General features: G+C 41.0%; 1 protein-coding gene across 1 annotated transcript; it reads left to right on the top strand.

The window, feature by feature from the left end:
- The first annotated feature begins 60 nt into the window (after positions 1-60).
- NUFIP1 (nuclear FMR1 interacting protein 1) lies at positions 61-21,372 on the top strand. The gene is made up of 10 exons (XM_021528467.2): positions 61-496; positions 1,444-1,532; positions 2,642-2,746; positions 3,369-3,431; positions 3,761-3,837; positions 10,202-10,294; positions 13,886-14,148; positions 15,630-15,758; positions 16,661-16,893; positions 19,326-21,372. The coding sequence occupies exons 1-10, from the start codon at positions 100-102 to the stop codon at positions 19,662-19,664; spliced, it is 1,788 nt and encodes a 595-aa protein (XP_021384142.2). The 5' UTR covers positions 61-99; the 3' UTR covers positions 19,665-21,372.
- The last annotated feature ends 383 nt before the right edge of the window (positions 21,373-21,755 follow it).

The following is a 21,755-nucleotide window of genomic DNA, read 5'->3' as shown; positions in this document are numbered from 1 at the left end:
GTGACGCGTTCCGCGGCCGCCGCCGGCCGGCCCCACGTGGTGGTGCGGGAGCGTCGCGGAGCGGGGTCTGCACACCCGGCCGGCCTCTCCGGGCCCGACATGAACCCCTTCGCCTGGTACCCGCCGCCCCCGCCGGGGCTGCCTCCGCCGGGCATCCCCCCGCCCTTCTTCTGCCCGCCGCCCTCCTGGGACACGAGCTTCTGGGCTGCCCCCGTGCCCTACCCGCCGCCCGACGGCGCCTACGCGTCCGCCGACACCTACTCGCAGCCCAAGAGCTACTCCCAGCCCGCCGAGTCCTACTCGCAGCCCGCCGACAGCTACTCGGATCCCGCCCAGAGCATCCCTCCCGCCGACAGCTACTCCCAGCCCGCCGAGGGCTACGCGGCGGCTCAGAGCTACCCGCAGCCCGAGAGCTTCCTTCCCCCTCCCGGCTACACCGCGCCCGCCGCCTGGTTCCCGCCGGCCTACGGAGCGCGCCCGCAGGGCCCGCACCACGGTGAGGGGCAGGGCAGAAACCCTCTCGGTCCGTGCGCTCCTTCCCATCCCATGCAGGCAGGGGCTCCGGGGCTGTCCTGAGCCCCTGGGGCCGTCCTGAGCCCCTGGGGCCGTCCTGAGCCCTTGGGGCAGTCCTGAGCCCCTGGGGCCGTCCTGAGTCCCTGGGGCAGTCCTGAGCCCTTGGGGCAGTCCTGAGCCCTTGGGGCAGTCCTGAGCCCTTGGGGCAGTCCTGAGCCCCTGGGGCAGTCCTGAGCCCTTGGGGCCGTCCTGAGCCCTTGGGGCAGTCCTGAGCCCTTGGGGCAGTCCTGAACCCCTGGGGCCGTCCTGAGCCCCTGGGGCCGTCCTGAGCCCTTGGGGCCGTCCTGAGCCCTTGGGGCCGTCCTGAGCCCTTGGGGCCGTCCTGAGCCCCTGGGGCCGTCCTGAGCCCCTGGGGCAGTCCTGAGCCCCTGGGGCAGTCCTGAACCCTTGGGGCAGTCCTGAACCCTTGGGGCAGTCCTGAGCCCTTGGGGCAGTCCTGAGCCCCTGGGGCAGTCCTGAACCCTTGGGGCAGTCCCGAGCCCCTGGGGCAGTCCCGAGCCCCTGGGGCAGTCCTGAGCCCCTGGGGCAGTCCTGAGCCCTTGGGGCCATCCTGAGCCCTTGGGGCCGTCCTGAGCCCTTGGGGCAGTCCTGAGCCCTTGGGGCAGTCCTGAGCCCTTGGGGCAGTCCTGAGCCCCTGGGGCAGTCCTGAACCCTTGGGGCTGTCCTGAGCCCCTGGGGCAGTCCTGAGCCCTTGGGGCCATCCTGAGCCCTTGGGGCTGCAGGACTCTCCTCCAAGCATATTGGCCATGCAGCCCTCTCTTACCTCTTCCCTAGATCCTTCTCTGTTGCCCAGCGAGGTAGGAGTGGGGAGGGTTTTAACTGTGAATGGCTCATTCTTTTTTTTTTTTTTTTTTTTTCTCTGTTCTTAAGGCGGGAATGGTAATTTCTCCCAGAAACGCCAGGGCAAGCAAGTGCCTACATTTAGTAAACATTGTCCGGAAGAAAATAACAAGCCAAAGGTATGGATTGGGGTCCCTAGTGCAAGAGGGCCATGTATGTGTTGGCATGGATCCGGGAAAAGGCCACGAAAGTGATTAGGGGGTGGAGCACCTCTCCTGTGAAAGCTGAGAGCTGGGGTTGTTCAGCCTGGAGAAGAGAAGGCTTCAAGCAGAACCCTGCATCATCATTTCAGTACTTTGAGGGAACTTAGGAGGGAACTTAGGAGAAAGGGACAGACTTCATAGTACAGCCTGCAGTGATAGAACAAGGAGTAATGGTTTTAAACTAAAGCAGAGTAGATTTAGATTTGACATAAGGAAGACTTTTTTTATTACAAAGAGGATGAGATACTGGCACACATTGCCCAGAGAAGCTGTGACTGGCCTGTCCCTGGAAGTGCTGAAGGCCATATTGAATGGGGCTTTGAATAGCCTGGTCTAGTCAGAGATTGTCCCTGGTGGGGGGATTGTAACCAGATGATCTTGGAAGGTCCCTTCCCACTCAAAACCATTCTGTGATGGTGTCAGTCTTACGGGACTTGTCCCAAGGCACTATAGAGATCCCATAATCCTGTTGGACTTGCTTGCCCTTAGAAGAGAGCAAATAGTAACAGTCTGTAACTCTTGAAAGATATGTGTAAACCAATTCCTACACAAGTTTATGTCATTTAGTGTGGTGATGCCCAACTGCCTAAATTACACTAGTGCTCTGTTAGATGGTCAAGATCAGCCCAGATGACACTGATGTGTGTAGTGAGAGAAGGCAGGGTCTGTGCTGCCCTCTGAACTTGTACCTGTCATGGTAGAATGGTCATGGTCTGGCTTGGTAGGGGAGAGACACAGGGCTTCAGCCTAAATCTCACAGCCCTTGTGAAGTCTGTGCCAGCAGACTCGTGTGTTTGCAGAAGCAGTAATTGATTGAAAGGTGGTAGTGGGAAGAGCTGTGTGCAGGGCACTGTTTAGAAGATAAGTAATTGAAACTTAACTTACATATTATGTTAGCTTGTCTTTGAAACTTTTGAAACATGTAACTGCTTTATTAACAAAAATACAAATAGTGTTTCATAACTAAATACAGGAATATCTTGTAACTGCAATCCTGAGATTATTTCTTTTTTTTTTTTTTTCAGACCAGAAAAAAAAAAGAGCCAGTTTTCTCTCATTACTGTGATACCTGTGACCGTGGCTATAAAAACCAGGAGAAGTATGATGAACACATTTCACAGCATAAACAGGTTAAGAAGTTTGGCTTCTTTTATTCACACTTGGATTTTTAAATTTCGGCCTGACAAGCAGTTAGCTGTAGTTACTCTTTGAACAGAAGACACAGAAAAGAGATTCCAGAGCTAGTCAAGTGTTAGTGGGGGATTTTTTTCTGAATGCTATACATAGGGCAGGCTTAAGTTGTGTTTTTGGTTTTATTACTGGAGCATTTTAAACTGTTTTTCTTGCAAAGTATTACTAAGTCATAGGAATTAATTAATTGACACCACTATAGCATGTACAGGTTTTGTGCAGAAACATTTTGAAAATTTCCTGTATTGAAAAGTATGAAAATTTGCAAGTATCAAAATTGAGGAGTCTTGCAAATCTTTATTTTAGATAAACTTTGCTTTCTTTTCAGTTGTCATATATGTTGCCTACACTGGTTATTCTAAAACCAGATAAAATTTAAAAGTACTTTATTCCTGCTTGCTGTTTTTACAATCACTTTTGTTAGCAAACAGGGTAACTTACACAGCCTGTGCAAAAACTGTACAGGCAACTGGCACTGAATTTATTTGAAGTGTGCTCAAAAGCCTGTTTATAACTTATGTAAACTGTTGTATGTTTTATGTTCACCCTCTTATCTTGCAGTGCTCAGAAGAAGGTTGCAATTTCAGTGCCCATGAGAAGATCGTTCAGATACACTGGAAGAATGTAGGTAACCCTCTGGCCCCGAAATATGAGACTGTGCCATCTTTACCATAGCCCCTTTTCTTATTCTTCAGTGGTTTCTTTTCTCATCTGGAAAGAAAATGTATCACCTCTGAGGAAAATTTGTTTCAAGGCAATTTTGTGAATGAAAATGTGTTAAATACTGTGGGGTTTTCTTAATGGATTCACTTTATCATCTCTGTGTAGAGTCTCACCAGTTTTGGAGATGAAAGCAGTGTTGATACCACTATACCTGACATAATGATGTTTTCTTTTTTAACTTGTGGTTTTTCCTTCCCCTTTTAAATACCTCTGAAATACTTTTTCCTTAGGCACATGCACCTGGTGCTAAAAGAATAAAATTAGATAGTCCAGAAGAGATTGCTAGATGGAGAGAAGAAAGAAAAAGGTAAGACTTGTGGCCTGTGGATTTTACTGTATTTTCCCTGTGGGAGCATGAGATGACAACTGAAGGTCAGGAGCAGCACATAACTTGCTGTTTCTGCTGTTCCATTGACCCTGCAAAACTCCTGCAGCAGTGATCTGTATCAGAATGCTTGAGCCAGAAGAGTGTGAGCTTCAGAGATTATAATAATTTAGAAGATTATAATAGAAGGCAAGGTATCAGCTGAGAAGGAAGCAGCTTTCCAAGATGTTTGATGTGGTATCCCAGGTTAGGTGAATGTCTCATTCCTTTTAGCCTCATCACAGATCACATTTTAGCTCAGGAGTGTTTGTGTGGTGGTTTTTAATAGTTTAAAAATCTGGAACTGTGGTTTTTAATAGTTTAAAAATCTGGAACTGTTGTACTGATTATAACTGTAATACTGTGTGCAGATTTCCCCAGCTTAAGTTGTCCCAGTAGACCACACCAGGGAGTTTTCCTAATTTTTTAAGGGCTTTCTGTGTTGCTTGATGCTTTTCTAGTGAAAGAGAGCAGAAACCATGAATGATACATTCTCAGGCAGTCTATCTTGCATTGTATGCAGGATGCAAGGTAAAATTCTCCTATAAGCAGTATTTCTTGCTATTTCTTATCCTGTGATGTAACAGAGTGTAACTTTTGTCTTGACTGGGATTCAAGTATTTATCTCTCAGATTTGTTTCTTTTTCCTTCAGAGTTCAATGGATTAAAATCCACATTTTCCCTGCAGGAGAAAGATGCTGCAGGCTTTCCTTACATATATTGATAATTTAGAATATAGTTCTGGAAGTGATCAGGGCGTGTGTTCTGTTTCCACGAGCAAGAGTCCTATGTGCGGAATGGGAAATGATATAAATTTAGTTTTGAGATCAGTGGTGATGAGCTAGGGCAGTGTACTAGTCACGTGGATTTTTTTTAGTGAAAATAAACCCCAGTGGTCTGATGGAATCCTACTGATGTATCCACCTTGCATCCACGTCAGAAGGCATTGCTAATGTGTTCTTGATTTGAACTTCACTTCCCTTAATACGTTTTTACACTGTTTTGTTGAAAAAGAAAAATGAATGGAATTTATTGCAGAATTTTTTAACTGCCTCCCACCCATTTTTTCCTGTGTGGAGAAGCAAAATTTCTCCCCATATAATTTCATTCTTGGAGGTTTCAATTTTTCTTTGGTCATGGTTTCAGCTTTTTCTCAAATTTCATCAAATCTCCAAAAGGCAAAAGGAAATCTTACCACTGTGTCAGCACATCATAGCAGTCAACTGTTGCACCTGCTTTTCATTTTTTACAAATCTAAATAATCCATATGTTCTTTAAAAAAAACAAAACTTTTTTTGATACAGAAACAGTTTTGAAATGCCTTCATTAACTGGACAAAAATTGGTTGTGATCTGTGCAAATATAAGTTTGGTGTTAGATTAGGCAAGTTTTGGTGCTAGATTAGTTTTCCTTCCATGGTTTCCTTTTATTCAAAAGATGCTTGGTTTTTATTTATATATTCCTGTTGTGATGTGTTTTTTTTTTTTTTTATGACCTGATTTTCTAATGGTGACCTCAAGGAAGACGATCCATATTCATAGCCAGTCTCTGAGAGAGTCTTTGCTACTCATTTTCAACTATTTATACACTTCTCTGCTTTGGGAAGTACTGAGGAGAGTTCCTGTCTAGCAACTGATGCTGAGGTTTTAAGTGTTGAAATGGTGTTTAAGGTGTATATGTCAGTATGTGCTCTACTGGAACATTAGGGAAGTGGGAATGGAACTTAAAATTATAGATAATTTTTGTGTGGAGTGGGTGCTGCAAATCACATCAGCCTTTATCTGCAATTAATTGTAAGGGTGATGCTGAGGTGCTGAAGGATCTCGTGTTGGTTCTATAGGTGAATATGATTAGGCTGTGATACAGCATTGCTGAAAGACTTTGCTCTCTGCGGCACCGTAAAATCAAAGGACATGAAGTCTCCTGGTCACAGCCACCAACCAGAAAAGAGGGAATGGGATTAGGAGTGTCTGAGCCAAGGCCACTAGATGGAGTAGTGCCTTATCTTGGTACTTCAGGCCTTCTGTGGGCATCGTATTTAGCTGTGATGGATGGGTGTAGAATGACTACCTGGGTGGCTTTTGTTACTCTTTGTACAGTGAAGAAGCTCTATGAGCATCCTTCTTTTTTTAATTAAAAAAAAGGGGGTGGGAGGCAGGCAGAGAGAGAAAGCCAGCTGGAACTTTTGTGCAGCATTAATTGGGTCACCAGCAAAGCGTCAGTTTAGTACTGAAGATCTGCTGTTGATTCACAGTAAACACTGCATTGTACAGAAAAAAGGGACACCAGAGGGAGTCTTAGTTATTAAGCAGTTTTGGTTTATGGTGACAGGAAAAAACCTTTTTCTTTCTAGAAGTTCCAATCAGAGCTAAGAATGAATCTTTTTAGGTCATTAATAGTTTGTTCCTAATTAGGTTGCAGTGATTTAATATGTGTTTCCATGCTGCATCCTGTCTTGATTGTTCTTTCAGCCATTATAAATAATTACTTGCAGAGTTGAGATTTTTCTTTTTAATTAGCTGCTGTGTTGCTCAGTTGTGTATCCTGCTTAAAATCTTCAAGAAAGAGCTTGTGTTTAAAATGTAGCCTTACTCTCACAGAGGAAAGAGGAGGAGGAGAGCTGGTAAAGAGTATGTCTGGATGAAGCATGCTGGATTGGAATGCTGTTTTCCTGTTGAACCTGCTGAGCCAAGAAATCTAATTAAGTTGAAGTTCCATGGGATCTCAGGGTTTCCCTATGTTTTGCAGACAGATGGTTGTGAAGTCTGACATCAGCTTTTCTTGTTTTGATTTGTCCTGTCCCTTCCAAGTGTTGAGAAATGTGCTGTCTTCAGCATATTTTTTCTTTAACATGAGCTTAAAGAGAATTATCTGCAATGCATTTTCTTAATGTGTCAGAATGAGGTATTGCTGTCTTCCCTACTCCACAAGTGAGATCTGGGTCCTGCCAGCCCATCTGTTTCTCACCAACATTTCTTGAGCAATGCTTATTAGTAAGAATGTGGCAAGGCTGCTTTAGCCTTAAAGGGAATCATTAAATTTATTTTTGCTTAGCTTCTAATATAACATTGGGGGGTTTTCTTGAGGTTGTGTGTTGTAAATTATCCCCTTTCTGGCCCGCTTTCTTTATTTTCTTGGCATTGGTTTGTTCAGATAGGAATTGTCCGTTTTATTTCCTTGCAATACATCTCACAGGCTGAGCATGTGCTAGGTGCTTGAAGTCCAGTACTGTTAAGCACACCACTTTTAATTAATTTGTGGTTTTCTAGTTGCATAATGATAATCCTAGAGTAGATGGGAATCCTCCCTGGTGTTGTGTTAATAGTAGTGAAGAATAGCAGATGGAAAATAATTCTTGTGACTTGGTAAAGGAGAGAAGACAAAGCAAAGTAGAAGGGATGTGCCAGCAGGTCAAGGTAAACATAGATACAATAAAGTTTACTCTGATCTTTTGGGATAGATTAGCAATGAAACTACCTCAGCTAACATATGGTTAAATCAGATGTAGGAAAGTTAAGCCAAGATTTTATCAGCTCTGTTGGGTCATTTTTGTTCCCTTTGGGCTATCATGTCTCCTTTGCTGTTGGCTGTGTATATGCAATTAAGACCAGCTCAAGAAATTTTTGAGGCATTTTGCTCATAGTGCTGTTCCTATTAAAATGATGAACTTGTATAACTCTTGACTCAGGAATTCATTGTATAAACTGCTATAGAAACAGGTCTCTTTTCTGTTAGAAGTTTGCAAAGCTCTGTTTCTTCACTCACTAAGAGCTACTTTACTTCAATGTTTATGAGAGCAAGATGAAGTATGCTAGCCTGTAAAAAAATGCATGGCTGTGGCTAGTGTGCTCATTTATTAAAAAAAAAAATCTATTCACTAAGACACATGTGTTATTGATTATGCTCAGTGTCACTGTTCCCTGTCTCTAGAAGCTTTAGGGTATCCTTTCCCTTCATGTCTCATTTTGTTGGGATATATTTAATATACTCATTTTAGCCTGAAAAGCAATTGTCTGATAGTATCGATTTATTTTGAAAAACTTTGGACTGTAGAAGTTTGTACTGTTGGGAGCTGCAACTGCTATGAAAGAGGGCTGCCTTCTCAGGCTGTACTGGCTTCATGAAGTCTGCTGTGCCAGACTATCACATCCTAGTTTAACTCTCCCTTTTGCAGTATGTTGCTTAGGTTTATAAAGCCCTGTGGGGACTGATGAAGCTGTTTCTATTCAAGCTATGACAAGTTGTTTGGAAGGCGTAAGTGCTGGGGTACTTCTGCTTCAGTAGTGTTTGTAGGTAACATTTTAGGAACATCATTTTCTTAGGAGAGGTGGAAGGCTTGCCATCTTAGAAGGGTGCAAACCCAAGTCAGCTCTTGGGATTTAAGCGTATCACCTTTTATGTGGAGTGGCTCAGTCAGGAAAGACATGAGGTAAAGGCAGTGAGTAAAATGCCATTTAACATTTGAGAAGAGCTGGAGAAAATAAACACAGCTACTACAGATGCCTTCAGATGTGCTTCTGCAGGCATACTGGGACTTGTGACTTGAGCTCTTGCCAGCTGTCAGTTACTGCCTGTGTCAGCTGGAAGGGTGGTTTAGGAGAAATCTGTCAGTCTTGGAAGTTAAATGGAACTGAGAGCCTTGGTGCAGTCCATTACGGTGGCTCATGGAGGGAGTGGTAACGCACAGGAATGAAAGTGGGAGGCATTCATGTCTCAAATCATGTTGAGAGAGCATGTCTGAATATGTCCTTAATCAGCATAAGTGCTGGAGCATTTGAAGAGTCCTTTGCTCTAGTATTTAGGGTCTTCCTGTATATTCAAAACACCCTCCCCCCCTGCAATCTCTACAATAAGCCTGGGGATGTTTTCAGCATAACTACTTGTTTTATGGCTTGCTGTCCTCCTGGGAGCCTTTGTGTTTGAAGGAAAGCACCTTCTCCTAAAACTGCAGGGCATAGGGGTCTTTGTCAGTGCAAAGCTTTTGAGATTAAAGAGTTCATTGCACATTTGCTAGGTGCTGAGAGTGTTGTAACATGGATGAATAAATCTAACTAACAGGGAGGAGCAGAGGTAAAACATCACATCCCTGTGCTCACTTGAGCTGTATGGCAGATTTCTGGGAGAAATCCAAAGAAAATAGATGTTGACAGCTCATGTTCAAATCCTCTTAAAGGAGACAAGTTCTGTAGTATGTTTAGATTTGTCTTGTAGAAAATGTTTCTCTTTTTCCCTTGGTATGTGGTTGAAGCTGTCTTGAATCAATGTGACACTTAGCATTCATTCTGTAATATGGGGAAAATGCATGTGATAAGATTAAATATTTAAAGAAAGATACATGTCTTTTTTGATAGCTATTTTTAGTGAGAAGCTGTTCTATGTTTCTCTTTACTCCATTTTAATAGGCATAAAGTATTTATTCTTCATGTTTCTATCCAGAAGATGGGGGAGCATGTGCATGGGTTTCTCATTTACTACCTTTATCTCAAAGCATTGACATTGAGTTAACTGATGTTTACAGAGCAAGGAGTGTAGCCATTTCTGGGCTTTGATGGTAAAAAGCGTGCTGCCCAGGCTCTGCGTGTTAGAACCAGCGAGGCATTTGTCTGGATGGAAGTATGTTAAGGGAGGTGGGGAATTGAAGAGATGCGATGGTTTGGGAGATGATTGTAACAGTAGATTTCTTTTCATCTGCATGATTTGGCAATTTTTCTTGAACCTGGAATTAAAAAGGGGCAGTAATTCTGGTGAACTTGGTCAGTGTGCAAGCACAATGCTAAATATGACTCAAGAAGGAATTTCTGTGCTTTTCTCTGTTACATTAAGGAATCTTGTGCACCCAGAAGCTCTTCATATAACCTTTAATTTTTTTAAGTTTACAAGAACTGATCAGTTAGTTTGCTAAAAACATGTCATTCAAATAATCCAATTGAAGCTCCATAAAATAATATAGGAGGACTAAATCATGCTGTTACGTGCTAGGGAAAAAGGAGTGTCCATGACTATAAACAAACTGTGTCTGTACCATGTTGTTTGGTGGTATGGTAAATCTAAGAATGCTAATGTGATAGATTTTTAGTTTTTGAATTTTGTTTTTGTTTTATTCATTGCATCTGGATATGTAAGTCTAAATGTACTCATGTTTCTTTTCCTCACTAATGCCTTTTTAAGAAAGAAGCAGTCAGTTGAACTTCCTTGAAACTTTCTTAAAATCTGTAATGTTTATAGAGGAAGCTGATTTGGTAAAGGGGGAATTGAGAAACTACAGTGAATCCTTTAAGTGCCAGTTGAAACTATTTTTTTCTTCTAGAAATTTTCCTACTTTGGCAAACATTGAAAGGAAGAAGGAAATGCAGACACAGAAGGAGGAAAGGGGAGAAGTGCTGACTACCCAGCAGTTTGGGTAAGTGTTTTGAACCAAGCCTGTTGCTTTCCTCCCACTGAGTTCAAAAGTATGCTCTCTTACTGTGGTCTCCCAGAAGTTGCTGCTTCCACTATATTCAGAATCTGGCTGCCCTTTAAGAGAGGATTGGCCATTTGGCAAACTGCTGATGTAATATTCTTTTGTTTACTTCATGGTGCTCCAAAGTCCACTTTAGTTAAATGAAACAATAACTACATTAAAAATCTGGTATCCTGGCTTGTTTGAGAAAACCACTTTTCTGGTGGCCATTCATTAGATCAGCATAACATTGGTCTCTGAAGTAGTAATGGGGACAAAAGTCATGCAACATAATGATTCCAAATGATTTAATACTTTATTAACTGAAAATGGCCAACAGAGGTTTTATTCTTACCTTTTCTCCTTTCTGTTTTTAAATCAGTAGTCAAGTTAAGAGGGGAAAAAGATAAAAATGATGGAGGGTAGAAAAAAGAAGCAGCACTACATAAGTTATAACGAAAACTATATGAAAATAAAGTTTAATCTATCTGCTACTATTGTACTGAGCTAGTGTTTACTCATCTTGGATTTCTATCTGTTCATTGCCTTATAAATTATTTTCCAGCATGGTTTCGTTCTTCTCTCTCACTTTCATAGTTAGGTGGAACCAGCTAACTTCATTAGCTCTGCTTTAGGATCTGTGGGAAGATTGTTTTTTTTAAAAAAGATGTTATAATGAGCTACACTCTTAAAATATCATTTGTTTAAACTAGTATGACTGAGCTGGAAGGCAGGAACAGGCTTGGTCCTAAGGGGCTTTTGCTAAATGCCGTTTTCTGATGCATGGAAGTGCAGCTGGGGTTTGCCTAGCTTTTGTGTAGGGGATGAGAGCAAACAAAACAAAACTTGCACCATAGTAAAATGGTTGAGTGAGTGCAGAATAAGTTAGTGTAATTTATTAAATGTGGACAGTGCAAATTACCTTGTTGCAGCATGTTCTTTAGAACATCCAGCGCTTGCCTGCCCCCACTCAACCAGTTGCCTTTCATGACTGAAAGGAAAGGTTTATAGAAGACTGAAGTAAAACTCCCTTTAAAGGATATAAAGTTGCAGGAGTGCTTTGCACCCAAGGAACCAAACCTAGGCATTGAAACTAAAGTTGCAAACATATATATTGTATATATATGTGTATATATATTATGACATTTCTTTGTCACAGTAACAAACTACAGGTTTTATTTGCTAACTTTTGTGACTGTGAGGCAGATGCATCAAGTAAGCCTTAAATTTCCATCAGCAATTCCATGCTGTTACATTTATTAGTAGGTTTATATCTGGAAAACTGTTTGGAAAAAAAAGCCCTCAAAATTGCAGGTTCTTTACTTCTGCATAGCAACTTTTTATTCTAGTTCATTCTAGAAACCTCTTCTTCTTCCCTCCCTCCCCTTAGCACTCTAGACTGGGTGAACTGTCCATAATCTGTTGTTTCTGCTTTGTATATCAGCAGTAAAGATTCTGGAATTGGTACTTATCTGGCAAATTTACTGATGTGTGAGGAAAAAATAGAATACAGCCTGTTCCCTGCAAGCTGTACTATTAAAACAAATAGCTAAGTAAGATTTAGAAAGGATTAGATGCTTAACACTTCCATTGTGCTTTCCATTTGTGGTTGTTGAAAGTGCTTTGCAACTCCTCTGTCTCAGCATCCCTGATGAGAGATGCAGAAGGAGCGCTTTGGAAGCCTGTCTGTCTCACAACACTTGAATAATAATGCACAGCTCTCCATGCCCTCTGAATGGAGAGTGAAGAGCAGGATGTCTTCCAAGGGAATGGCAGAAGGCAGATACCAGGCTGATGTCTGTTGGCACCTGTTTTTGACCTTGGGGTTGCTTTCTGGATGTTTGAGGTCTCAAAGAATTTAGAAAGTAGTTTTTAACTCTTGGTCAAGGACAACAGCTTTAATTAAGCCTGTATTTGCTCAATATCTTCTAGGTTGTACAACATGTTGAATTTAGAGCATGGTTGTACAAATTGAGAAATGCAGTTTTCTTTCTTCTTGGAGTTGAATCATAGGAGATAATATTAGCCTTCTTTTGTGGGTGAGGGACTGATGCACAGGAAGGCAGTGGTTTGCCACTTGTGCCACAGGAACACTGTCGTGGGTGATGCCGTCAGGGATGAGCAATCAGTGTTAGACACTGTCGAAAAATGAAATTGAGAATGAAATTAAAAATGTTTTGTTGTGATATAAAGTCATCCTGAGTGCTATGACAGGCCCTGTTCTCTTCTAAAGGACTTGATGAAGCCAGAAAAACATGGAAGAGAGGAATGCTGGTAATGGAAAAATTTCTGAACAAACAAAGTAGTGGGTGGCTTGAAATGACTGTGTGATGGAGGCCTAGAAAGATTGCATAGGTGGAAGAGGTGAATAAAGTGTAATTAATTATATGCTGTTTCTTGTAACTCAAGAAGGATGGGGTACTAAATGACTTGTTTAGACCTCAGAATTAAGACAAACAAATAGAAGTCCTTTGTCATGAAATATTAGCTCCTTGCTGTGAGATTTTAGCAATGCGAGACATAAACATAGCATCCCACATGAGAGATGATAGGATCTCAGCCATTCTGTGAGGCTGAGACAGGGAGGACTGATCAGAACCAACCATGGGGCTCATTCAGAACAGGAGATCTTGTATAGTTTTTGCTGTTGTAATGTACTGATGATTAGTTACAGTCCTGTTTTGCTGAATTAAGTTTCTGTTCCTTGGAAATAAATATTTCCAGGAAGCTTCAACTGTCCCTTCCATATTTGCTTTTCTCTCTGGGTCACATTTATTCTTGTATCTATAGAATTCAACCAGAGTTTGTTAAGCTTTCCAGGTATATTCCTATCAACATGTGTTTATAGGATAACCTGGAAGATAACAGAGCTGTGAAAGATAAGTGGAACCAGCATGCTGTGCTCTTCCTGTACTTCAGGACTTGTTTTGTTTCAAGTTTTGAAAAATGCATTATTTTAATGGACATTTCTTTTATTTCTTTTCCTTGGAATGGAAAAGATGAATGGCATGTTGGTTGGAGGCGGGAGTAGGTAGTCATTGCAGCTGATGGTGTCAGATGGCTGAATGGATTTGGTGCAGCAAGATACTTCTCAGAACTCTTAACTAAGAAAAAAAGACTTCAGCAGTGAAAGAATGTTTCTAGTAGATGCTTTCCTTTTAACTTCATGTTGCCACTGGTTTGAATGACTTTAATGCTTAAGTTAAGAGAGTATTTGTTGACTTTATCTGAAATTAAAATGCCACATCCTCACACTGCAGGTTATTGAGGAACTTTCTTACCCTTGTACCCTTGGCCTTGTTGAAAACTAAAAACTAAAAGTCATGAGCTTCAAACTGTTCATTCAGTTCTTGCTTTGACCCATTGCCCTGCCTGAGATGAGGTGTGACTGATTTTATGGTCTGTCACCTTGTGTGTATCTGAACTGGTGTAAGTTCTGGCATCATTCTGTGTTGCTGAACCTTAAACAAGGGCCTGAGCTTTTTGGTTACATCAGTTGTTTTTATTGTCATGGCTTATCATCTGTATGAGCTTTCTGTTTCTATTCTCCAGCAAAATGAAGGGGATGTGGAAACCTCCAGAAAATGGAGAGGCTCTTGGGCATCAACGAAGACACAGGAGAAGACAATGGCGCCCATTCTGGAAGAAATTTAAGAAAAATGGTGGTGATTATCATGGACCTAGACCTCAAAATGAAGCCAATGGACCAGAAAACAGCACATGTGAAAAGGAACAGGAAAAGCAAAATGCTTTGGCAGACCAAGCATATGAGAAAGACATGGACCCTCTTGGTCTCCTGGCAAATGGAGATGTCGGTAAGATGAAGGAACTTGAAGAAGTTGTATTTTAAACAGTTGTTTTAAGTTTAGATGCTGAGACTTCGTGCTTGCTAGTCATCATTTTGGAAGTATGACATGAAATTTGTGTGCAGCGTTACATGTTCTGATGTAAATATTGTACAATAGTCTAAAGGCCATTGCAGAACCAACTTAGGTTGCTAAATTAAAATGTGAGATAAGAAAATATTTATGATACCAAAGACTGAAGTATTTCAACAGCGAAATTATTTTAAAAGTCTGTTAAATATCCATTTGTGGTTTTGAAACAAACAGTATTTAGAAAGTGAAAACAAATGGATTTCCTTGTACGAGTTAAGTGAAATTACTTAAAATGTTGGTATTTTAATTCTGTTCTTTGCTGTATTATTACCCTTGATATTTTCCATATGTGTGTGTTCTCTGAAGTATTCCTGCTTGTTTTTTTGGGGTTTGGTTTGGGTTTTTTTTTTGGTTTTGTTTTTGTTTTTTTTTTTTCATGAGCATGTCTTGTTTCCTCATGCTGGCAGCAATATAAATCCTTCAGATCTAACTATTTATAATATAGTCAGCAGTGATGCAGTACTCCTAGAATATGACATGTAAGCTGGTTTACACTCTGGTTATTTTTAGTAACAAGGGTAGAATAGATTCCCTGGAAAGATAGTCTCATGCTGCATTTTTCCTCTTGAAAACATAATCTTCAATTAGTGAGAAGAACTCAACATACCTATGCAATTTATTTATTCCAATTATCTTTGAGTGTTGGGAAACTTAAGTATGCTTAAATATATCTATATTTCCCTGTAGCATCTGTTTTACTTAATGATAAAAGGTCTAATTATGCCAAAGTACAGCTAGTGACCTCTGTTATAGTAGGTAGAAAAGGAATGTGGTACTCTCTTATTACACAATATTAAAGCTAGTTGCAACTTTTTATACAATTGAGAAATATAGCCAGAACAAATAATGACAAACACAATATAACTAAGTAGAATAAAAAAATACCGCCCAAATCAATGATTTTGCTGTATAGATGCATCTTTTTAATTCTCTTTTTTTTTTTTAATTCCCCCTGATTGGCTTCTAAATTCTTCTCCTCCATCTCAGAACTAAATCCAGCAAGACTTCAAAACATATTATGAAATCCTCTTTCTCTTTACCTACACTTGATAACAAAACTTTTAATTATATTTGTATATATATTGTATGCAAAGAAGGAAGCAGAAAGCTCAAGCTTGTGTTCAGGAAACTTTTTGTTTCAGTGGCTTTGCTGGCAGGACTATAAACAGTGGAGGCACCAGTTTGTCACCACTTATCTGTAGAGGGTAGACAAGTGGGGGGGTTTTCCATCAGTCCAGCATTGAGCAATGGTGCCCAACATCAGGTGTGTGTGGTGCTGAGCTGGGGATATGGTGGCAAGGCTGGCTTGTTGGCAGGATTGATGGGAAAAATCCCTCTTGCCTTTTCTTTGCCTGCAGAATCTGACAAGGATGAGGCAGCTGAGGAAGATGGCAGACTGGGAACGATGGTTGTCCCCAGGCAGGTGACCTCTGCCCTTAGTGCACTGTCGGTCAACTATGGCAGCGCATCCGACAGCGAGCCCGAAGGTGTGTAGAAACAACTTCTGCCCTTCTCCTCTCCCCTTCTTCCCTGTGTCACACTGCAGTGACAGGGACTACTAGCAGGACTGTGGCTGTTTTTGCTGTCCTTTTCTCAGCAGCATGTCCTGGGTTGAGAAAGGAGGCATAAAATGTCTTTGATTAAGTTGTGTGTCATCAGATTTCCCAAGCCTTTTCTCTCCTAGTTGGGGGAAAATAAGGAACCTGTTTTCAGTCTTACTTCAAATCATGTTTGAATAGTACCAGGAAAAAGCTGTTATTGTCAATCCATGAACTAATTTCGACATCCTTAAGGGATTTTTCCATAGATGGCTGCTGGGTGTTGCAGTAGGACTTGAAGTCTCTGTTACTTGGATTTTGTGCTTCTCTCAAGTGTATGCATCAGTGTGTGGTGAGGAATTGCTGCTGCTGCTTGTTTTTCTGAATATTTACTATGTCTTACTTGCCGTGGGTGGCCTACCCAAAGTTAGAGAGCATCTAGCAGACAGTGAATTGAGCCTGCGTATCCTCTGCCCTAACTTTATCATGATTTTCTGAGCAGCCAAATTTGCAGCAAACTATAATGTGAAGCAATGTACTTCTTAAGCAATAAGAAGGCAGAGGTTTGAAATTCTCAATTACTTTTATTTTTGTTTTTGTGCTGTAGAATTGTTTTCTACAGCACAAAAATACCTTGTTTTCCTTTCTGTGAATGTTTATAGATTATTCTTTGTATTCAAAAAGAAAACCCAAGCTAAACAAAACCCTCCCTTCCTCCAAGTAAACACTGAACATCTTCATGTCAGGTTGTGTGAGCAAGAATAGTACTAATGAACTGCCAGTGCATAGGGATATGAGCATGTTGAAGAGGCTTTTAAGTTTGAGATGAAAGTGTGTTCTTTTTCTTTAAGAAATCCCTGTCAAGACTGCAACAAAAGCTGAGAAAAACCAGGCTGTGCTCAGGAATACACCTCAAACTACTCCTGCTCCTCAGAGTCGGAAACCAAATCAAAATCGCCCAGAATGCTCAGGCACAACGTTAAGGAGCTCGAATTCAAATGCACGTCCCCCCAGAAGGCCTGATAAGCGGGGCAGGAAAACATTACCTCGCCTTCCCAAGCGCCGTCCAACTCTGCTGGAAATGGTAAGAGGCTAAAATAATGCCTCCTGTGCAAGAGTAGAACTATTTGTGAATGTTTCTCTTCTTCCCTGTAGGAAGTTAGAGCAGTCTGTTAGCACAGGGCCTGGCTTAAAAGTGGGCGTTTAACTTAGAGAAGCTGAAGATGCTTTAATAGACAAATAGAAATACCCTGGCATGCATTCAGGTAACAACTGACTTTTGTCTGAAATGAGCTGCACAAGGAACAAGCCCTTTGTTCCTGTCTCTTACCTTCCCTGTGGCAGTATTTATAGGTTTTGATAATGAATAATTGCAGCAGCCATGATCTGATCCTTTTGTTCCCAGCTTTGCTCTTCACACCTTCCTCTGCTGGAGGAGCACACAGATCTTTTTGCACATGCAAAGAGATCTTGTTGAGAAGTGTGTTGGTGACTTAAAATACAGAGTGGTGTTTAGCCGCAGCCTGCTTGCAGAAGGAGTTTCTTCTCTAGGCATATTTAGATCAATCTGAGGAAGGGACAGCACTTTGAAGAGCAAAGCTTGGTGTCTTTCTTTAGAAAGCTCTAACAAAACCTTGGAGCTTTTATTGTATTTATTACTCAAAAGCAGTACTACTCTTGTGAGTCTATAAATGACATAAAGCTCCTCCATCAAGGGAAAACTTGCAGTGGCAAAACACAGGAGAAAGCAGGGTGCCACTGACATCAGAGCTCTGAAATAGCACAGGATGTTTCAGCAAGAGATACCTGATAAGGTATGTCCCGAGCTGCTGATGATGGGAGAAATCCCTCAGTAGTCTTTTTAACACATAGCACCATTGTTGCCAAGAATTAAAGTTCTAGTGACTGAAAAGGAAATATTTGTCCTTTGTGTAGCTCCCTAAGCATGCAGTTGCCTTTATCACTTGCTCTTCAAAGTTTTTGGTGATCAAAGCAGTGATGACTCTGGAAGAAAGTCAGATCAAGTCCCACATGCTGAGAGAAGCTGGCAGTACATAGGAAACCTAAGTTGAAGCTTGCCAGTGTAGTCCATTTTTAAAATTGCATTTTAGTGAGGTTTTTTTGCCTTTTCAAATTGCTCAGAGTTGTTTTTAAAGAATGTGTACTGTGGCTGTGCATCACAGAGGAGGGCCTGAGGTTTGCAGGTAGGCTTCCACTGTCATCAGAAACCGTTAGTGTACAAAAACCTTGAGAGAGAGCAAGATTGAAATTTTACAGAATAAATCCAGAAAGTGCATTAGAATGCTAAAAAAGGTTGTTGTATCAATGAAATGATGCTTTAAAAAAAAAACAAAAGGAGTTAGGAGAATAGCTGCAGGTATCTCCTGGCAGTCATTAAGCAATGAGCTTGGGCGCTACTAAAACACGCTTATCATAGACATGTAAACATTAATGTGTATTTAGTCATTCTCTGTGCTGACAAAATCAAAAGCTTGTGTGCTGTCACTCCACTGATACCCATCCCTGCATTAAAAGATGAAATACAAAGATACAGTTTTTGATAGGGTGATCTCTGCAGCCCAGCTGGGCCTTAATTTGGCCATTTGGGAATTCACCAGCTTCTCCCAGTCAAACAAAGAGAACATTACTATGCTGTCCCTTGTCTGCCCTGAAGTACATCTTCTAGTCCACATAGAAAGTTCCTTAAGGCTCATTTTAGGTGTCAGCTGCTTGTAACATATCTTAGCAACTGATCTAAGTAGAAATATTCAGACTTAAAAGTGGCTGGTTAAACTACTGTTGAAACTTATAACAACAAAAAAACTTCCTGGTGACATTACAAGCAAAACGTAGCCAGATCTCCTGCAGTGTGTAATACAGCTCTCCTGTAAATGATCAGGTAGTTACAGGTTTAGCCTCTTGGGTCAGATTGTGTTTGCTCATGCTACCAGTTCTGCTGACACTTGCAATGAAAAAGGTTCATGCAGCTCCTCTGGCTGATAGGTTTCTTTTTCCTACTACCAAAGTGAACCTCAATTAAGTTAAAGTCAATAAGGAAGGCCTCTAGCACATTGATTAAGCTACTAGAATTAGGTTGGTGTATGTATTATAGCCCAGACCAGTTACTGCTGTTTAAATCCATGGTCTGGTACCTGATGAAAGATGCCCTTTCCTTCTATTTATCTTTTACTCATTTGGGGTTTAAATTAAAAATGCATGGGTTATTAAATTGTAGATACAGTATAACTCAGAAAGTGTAAAAAATGATAATAGACCTACTACCCTGATGTACTGGAATGCATGGCCCAGTATTACAGTCCATGATATGAGAACATCATTGCCTCTGGTATGGCAGTCTCCAGCCCCTTGTGTCCAGGACCTGTGTGAGAGAGCCACCTGTTTAACTTGAAAGATGTTGGAAATTACTGAGTAGATCAATATATGTTGCTGTGCTTGTATCAGCTACAGAGCAATGGAGGGAAATGTGCATCATCTTCTCTTTTTTTTAATTTCCAGTTACTGGCCCAGGACATCCGACATGAAAGGAATGTGATTTTGCAGTGTGTTCGATACCTCATCAGAAATAACATGTTTGGACTTCATTTTAAAACAGAACCACAGGCTGAAGCAGAAACAGAACAGTCTTCTACAGCTAAAGCAGAGCCTTCTATGGAAAAACCTGATGAATCTAATTGTTCTTGTAGCTCTGACCTTCAGTTAGAAGGAGGACAAGAAGATGCATTATTAATAGCCCAGGGTGAGAAAGAACCTGTGGATCAGACTTCACAGATGGCTCAGCTGGCAGATGAGGACACGTGGGAAACCCCATCAATTCAGTGTGAAGGAGCACCATAGAGGATGTCTGTTATGGACAGTAAAGGCTCACATTTTCTACCCAACTGATGCTTTTTGAAAGTCATCAGTGTAACAAAGTCATTAAAGTACATACTGAGAACTGTTAAAACCACTTTACTGATCTGTTCTGCCCTAGGTGGCCATTTCTTTGGAAAACATGTCAAGTAATTCCATTTCCACATGGCACAAAGGCATCAGTGGCACAAAGTATGACCTTCCCTAGAGCAGATGCAGATCCCTGCTCTAGAGCTTCAGAGTTCCAAGTGTCTTCTTATGAAATGTGTGTGAGTCCAGCCCCAGAGCCAAGTAGGATGGATTTTCTTCATGTGAAGTTATGGACTGGTGTGTGTAGAGTATATTGAGTGTCCAGAAGTATTTCAGTGTAGTTTGAAAATAGTAATTCAGTGCACACATTGTTTCACTTCAGCTGTCATAAGATACATCTAATATAAATCTAAAATAGCTAGTGTAAAATATGGAAGATATAATTGACCTAGCTGAAAAAGTACTGCTTGTCCCTGAATTAAGTTGCTAATTGAGCAGAGGAATTTAAATGAGGGTGCAGGTTTTATTTATTTATTAAAAAAAACCCAAACAACAACTTGCATCAGTGCTGGGTTGCTGGTTGAGCTCAGGTGTCCAATACTGAGCTTTAACTTCTGTTACAGTTATTGCCTGACAAGTTAACTCCTGAAGCAAACCCTCAATATAATTATCAAAGTTTAGAAAGCTTTACCAAGAGTTACTGGTTACCTTTTGCATATACATTGGGAATTTATTAGTTGGCCTTCTGGAAGAATGCCTTGGTATGTTGTTACGATGCTCCTACAGCACCCAGCAATTGATTTTCTTCATAGGTTTGTGCATACATCCGTAGTGTTGTGAGCACTAAAAAAGAAGCATCAGCCAAGGTTTAGAAACTAAATTTAGTCTTTTGATTATATTGTGCGTTTGTTTGTCAGAATGCTTCTTATCAAGGGCAGGTATTAGTTTGTCCCATTGACACTGAAAACACTCCACAAAAATAATCTATTCTCGAAACCTCCACTTTAGAATCTGCACTTTGTCTTTTAGTCATGGTTAAATGTTGCAGTTAACTCTCAGGGACTGGCTTTATTTTCTTTTTCTTTGCTAGAAGTCTAGCCTTCCATTCCACCACCTGAAAGAAGGATACTCACATGGGGCTTTTTTATTGCCTAATAGCTATATTTTCTTTTCTGTAGTTCCTTAACTTGTGCCACACATCTCATTTGTGGAGTATAGGAAACAAGAAGTAGTTGAAAATTCTATCCTGCTGCTCTGCTATTTATAACTACAACTGCATATTGTGTTTGTAATGCACTGTCTAAATTTATGGAATTATATAAATACCAACACCCTTGTAAAAGTTGTGTGTCTCAAGGATATATGTGCAGAATAGAAGCAGTGATCATAAACATTTATATTTCCAAGGCAGATGATTCATTCTTCCCATGATGATCTCACGAGCCATCTCAATCTCACTGACTTGCCTCTGGCTCTTACAGCTTTACTGCAATGAAAATACCAACGAAGAACACTCAGCCACGGAGATCTGGCACTTGAGCAGAACCTGGTCTCGGAGTGGAGTGGTACCAGTGCTGTTGAAAGCATAAGTGACAGCTGCGGGAAAAGAAATGGATGTCTTAAATTTGCTATTAAATTGCACTTTAAACAACCCTGTGTCCTATCAAGGTGACGGCAGAGCTTTCTTTGACTGTACCCCTAGACTTTGTGTTTAAAAAGATAGAACCTTTACCAAGAATTCTTTATACTGTTGTCTTTATGACTTAAGACTATTAAACTTTCACACAAAACCAAAAACTGTCAGAAGAAAAATCTTTTTAAAAGTCTGTTTCATATAGATGGAAAGAAATAGGTTTCTTTATAAAGAGATCTGTACATGGCATAAACCAGAAGTTTTAACCTGGGACTTGTTGCATACATTAAGAACTGCTATTTTTCTCGTAACAAGCCATTTCTGCCAACTCATGTAGCAGCCATGTGGAGACAGATACTGCAGTGATGTCAAACACTGAATTGCAGTCTTGGTCAATGGTAGGAGGTCTCTGT

This window comes from Lonchura striata, chromosome 2, assembly GCF_046129695.1.
Source record: "Lonchura striata isolate bLonStr1 chromosome 2, bLonStr1.mat, whole genome shotgun sequence".
In the NCBI taxonomy this organism is placed as follows: Eukaryota; Metazoa; Chordata; class Aves; order Passeriformes; family Estrildidae; genus Lonchura; species Lonchura striata.
Note: the sequence above shows the minus strand (reverse complement) of the source record. Positions and strands in the feature narration are given on the sequence as shown.